This window comes from Monoraphidium neglectum (assembly GCF_000611645.1).
Source record: "Monoraphidium neglectum strain SAG 48.87 unplaced genomic scaffold scaffold04924, whole genome shotgun sequence".
Taxonomy (NCBI): domain Eukaryota; kingdom Viridiplantae; phylum Chlorophyta; class Chlorophyceae; order Sphaeropleales; family Selenastraceae; genus Monoraphidium; species Monoraphidium neglectum.
This window is the reverse complement of record NW_014008706.1, coordinates 279-3,780: the sequence shown is the minus strand read 5'-3', so window position 1 is coordinate 3,780 and position 3,502 is coordinate 279. Positions and strand designations below refer to the sequence as shown.

The 3,502-nt window shown below is 69.3% G+C and overlaps 1 protein-coding gene across 1 annotated transcript; it reads left to right on the top strand.

Annotated features, from left to right (window-relative positions):
- Positions 1-61: 61 nt before the first annotated feature.
- On the top strand, positions 62-2,627 carry MNEG_14979 (hypothetical protein; the record flags this gene model as incomplete). Its single annotated transcript, XM_014036550.1, has 5 exons — positions 62-592; positions 1,077-1,145; positions 1,636-1,944; positions 2,341-2,496; positions 2,616-2,627. The coding sequence occupies 5 exons, from the start codon at positions 62-64 to the stop codon at positions 2,625-2,627; spliced, it is 1,077 nt and encodes a 358-aa protein (XP_013892004.1).
- Between the last annotated feature and the right edge of the window lie 875 nt (positions 2,628-3,502).

Sequence of the window (3,502 nt, the reverse complement as noted above, 5' to 3'; positions counted from 1 at the left end):
CGCAGCAGCAGCCGTCGCGGCGCCGGCGGCGGCGGCAGCGGGGCTGCTGGAGCTGCTACTCATGGCGTCTCACGCGCTCTGCCGCCTGATGGAGCACGGCGGCCGCGCCGCGCGCGGCGCGATGCGGCGGCGGCTGGCGGCGGCGTGCCCCGGGGCGTCCGAGGAAGACGTCGACGCCGCGGCGGATGCGGGGCGGCTCGACTGGTTGCTGCTCTCCCGCGCGGCCGCGGCCGCGGCGGCCCGCGGCCGCGCGCGCGCCGGCGCCTCGGCGTGCTGCGGCGGCGGCGGTGAGTCCGATCATGATGCTGAGCTGGCGGCGGTTGAGGCGATGCCCAGGTCAGCGCTGGACGGGCTGCTTCGGCTTGTGAGCCCGAAGGACTGCGCCTGCGCGGGATCTCATCGCTGGGTCAACGCGGCCGCGGTCGGCCTTGCCGCGCGCTGGGTGGGGGCGGCGGCCGCCGAGGGCGCCGGGGGCGCGGGCGCGGGCGGCGAGGCACGGGCGCGCCGGGCGAGGGCGAAGCTGGCAGGCAGCTTTTTGGCGGTGGGCGGGTGCTGGCGGCTGGCGGCGCTGCTGGACGACTGCGTGGATGAGGTGGGGCGGGCTTGGGTCGGAGAGGGGTCTTTCGCTGATTGCTTAGTTGCATTTTCGCAACAGCAGTGACGGGAATGGGCCGTGCGATGGGGACAAAGCAAGGGCGGCTGTCTGGCTGAAAAGTGGCATCGGTCGCTGCGGGGCTTTGCAAGTGCAGGGGGGACTCATCGCGCCCGCACCCTTGCACCCGGCCATGTGGCCGTGCGTCCTGCGGGGCCCTGCCGCCGTCGCACAACGGCGTCCGCCGCGTGCCCGCGCGGTCGCAGCCGTTTGGCTGTCAATCATCACCCTGTCCCGCATGCTGACCCACCCCCCAACGACCCCCGGGTCGGGCTGCGGCGGACAACCTGACTACTTCGCGCCCCGACTGCCCCACTGGTCGCCTCGACCCTTTGCCCGTCCCTGATCGTACCCCAATCGTTATCTCTCCACTCCCGCATCTCTTGACTGTTGTGCCCACCCCACCCACTTCTGACACCCACAGGCGGACAAGGCCCCCACCTTCCAGTCCAGGGACTCCCAGCGCAGCCACAAGCGCGGCGTCGCGGCGCAGGTGGGTCAAACAGCTCCCCTCCGGGGTCTGACTCTGGTTTGACCAGGGTTGACCGCCACGCACGGCGCGCGCCGGTGGCAGGCAGGGAAGCACCCCTGGAGCTTGCCACGTCTGCTTCTCCCTCCCCACACCCAGCGTTGCCGACCCTGAATCTGCAGCACAACACATCACAACACTTCACAACACATCATGACGCATCACGACACATCACGACACATCACATCAAATCTGGACTACCGACCCCTGAAGCCCACGCAACCCTCAGTGCCACCCGAGCCTCCGGCCTGCTAGCTGTGCCTCCATCTCCGGCCTCCGCCCCTCCCCAAATGCACCCTGTGCACGCACCCGCCTGAGCCCCACCTGCTCTCTTTTCTGAGACTCTGCTATCCACCTTCGCGCGCACGTGCGAGAGCACACCGCACACATGTATACACACACACACACAACACACACATGTCCAACCCCCTATCCCCCCCTCCTCTGCCATCAGGCCCTCCAATTGGCAGGCCAACTCCTCCATTGGTGTGACGAGCTCCGACCGCCCTCGCCGCCCGCCCACCAACCCCCGCGGGCCCCGCCGGCGTCGCCCTCGCGCCACGCGCGCGCGGTGGGCCCGCCGTCTGCAGGGGCGTCGCCTGCGGCGGCGAAGGCGCCGGTGGGGCCGGAGCCGGCGCACCTGTGGGCGCTGTCGTCGGCGGCGCTGGCGCTGGCCGGGGACTGGCTGTCTTGGGTGTGCGTCTCAAGCATCGAGGCGCTCGGCGCGGACGGCGCGGCGGCGGCCGGGCGCGCTGTCAGCGAGGTGGGCCGAGGCGGGGCTGGGCTGCGTGCAAGGGGGAAACGGGCCTGCGTCGCTTCTGGCTGCCATGATGCTGAGGCTTGGCTGTGCTGCTTGATCCCACCCAACGGATAGCACACCTCCTTTGCTGTATTGGTCATTTTCTGTGTCGCAGCGTTTATCCCCTCCTTGCCCTGGGTGACGCAAACCATTAACACTAAGTGCCACTCAGGCCACTGCATTCGGCACTTTCAGTCACATGAAAGTGCGCGATCACGCGCGCGCGCGCACACACTTACACACACACACACACACACACACACACACACACACACACACACACGCACACGCGCACACGCACACGCGCACACCTATAAAGACAAATATCCTCGCATACTCATACAATACACACGCACACAGCTCTGCGAGCGGGCGCACGCCACCGCCGGCGCCCCGGCCCTCTCTGACCTCGACCCCTGCTGGCGCGCGGTGCGCGTGCTGGGAGACGAGCGGACGGGCGTCGCGGCGCAGCTGCTCGGCGCCCACGTGGTCTGCAGCTACCCGGCAGTCGTCAGGGTGAGTGACACCCAGTTGACCCGTGAACCGTGCCAGTGTTATTCTTGAAAGTCAAACGAGTCAAACGAGGGTTTTGTGTTTCATCAGGTCCTGGCTGTGATTTTGACCACGCGTCACAGCTGGCATGCTGATGCAATCATCGCGCGTCGGGATTCCACGCGATCCACTGCCCTTGAATCGCTCCCGGGCCCGCGTCTCCTGATGGGTCGCGCCGCGCCGGCTGCTTGCTAACGATGACTACCGATGACAGGGCGACGCCAGCAACCCCTACATTGACTCATTTGTGGTGGTCAACTGCGTGAGGCGCCAGCTCATCTTGGCGGCAGAGGGTGAGGATGGGACGGGTCGCGGTGCTCACGGTCTCAGGGTTCAGGGCTCTAGAGCTCAGGGTTCAGGGGCTAGGGTCTAGGATCCAGGGTGTAGGGTACAGGGTTTCGACGGCGCCGTGATCTGGGTCATGCCACCCCTGCGAAACCAAAGGGGCCACCGCCACCCCCGACCCCCTCTCGCGCGCCCTCTCGCGTGCGCCGCAGCCGACCCCCGCCACGCGGCGACGCCGGCGCGCGCCGCGCTGCTGCTGGCGCGCTGCTTCCGCCTCGGCCCCGGCGACGTCGTCTCCCTGCTGTCCGACGCGACGGCCGGCGCGCCGCCGGCGCCACCGCACCTTCAAAACGACGAGCATGGCGAGCAGGACGGGCCCGGCGGCGGCGGCGGGGAGGCGGAAGGCGAAGGGCCGCGTGAGGGTGTGGTGGAGATGGTGCTGAGGCGGCACCCCGAGGCGCTGCTCTGCCTGCTGCAGCAGTGGCTATCCAGCGGATCTTCTTCCACCGCCCGCTGGGCTTCCGCGGCGCTCGGGTTTTTGGAGGACCGGCGGCTGCTGGGCAGCTGCCTGGTGGCGGCCTGCGGCGGCGGCGGTGCGCAGGGCGCGCAGGGCGCGGGCGCCGCGCGCGGGCGGTGCGGAGGGGAGGCGTTCCTTGCACACGTCGCGGCTGCGGCTGCGTGGCGC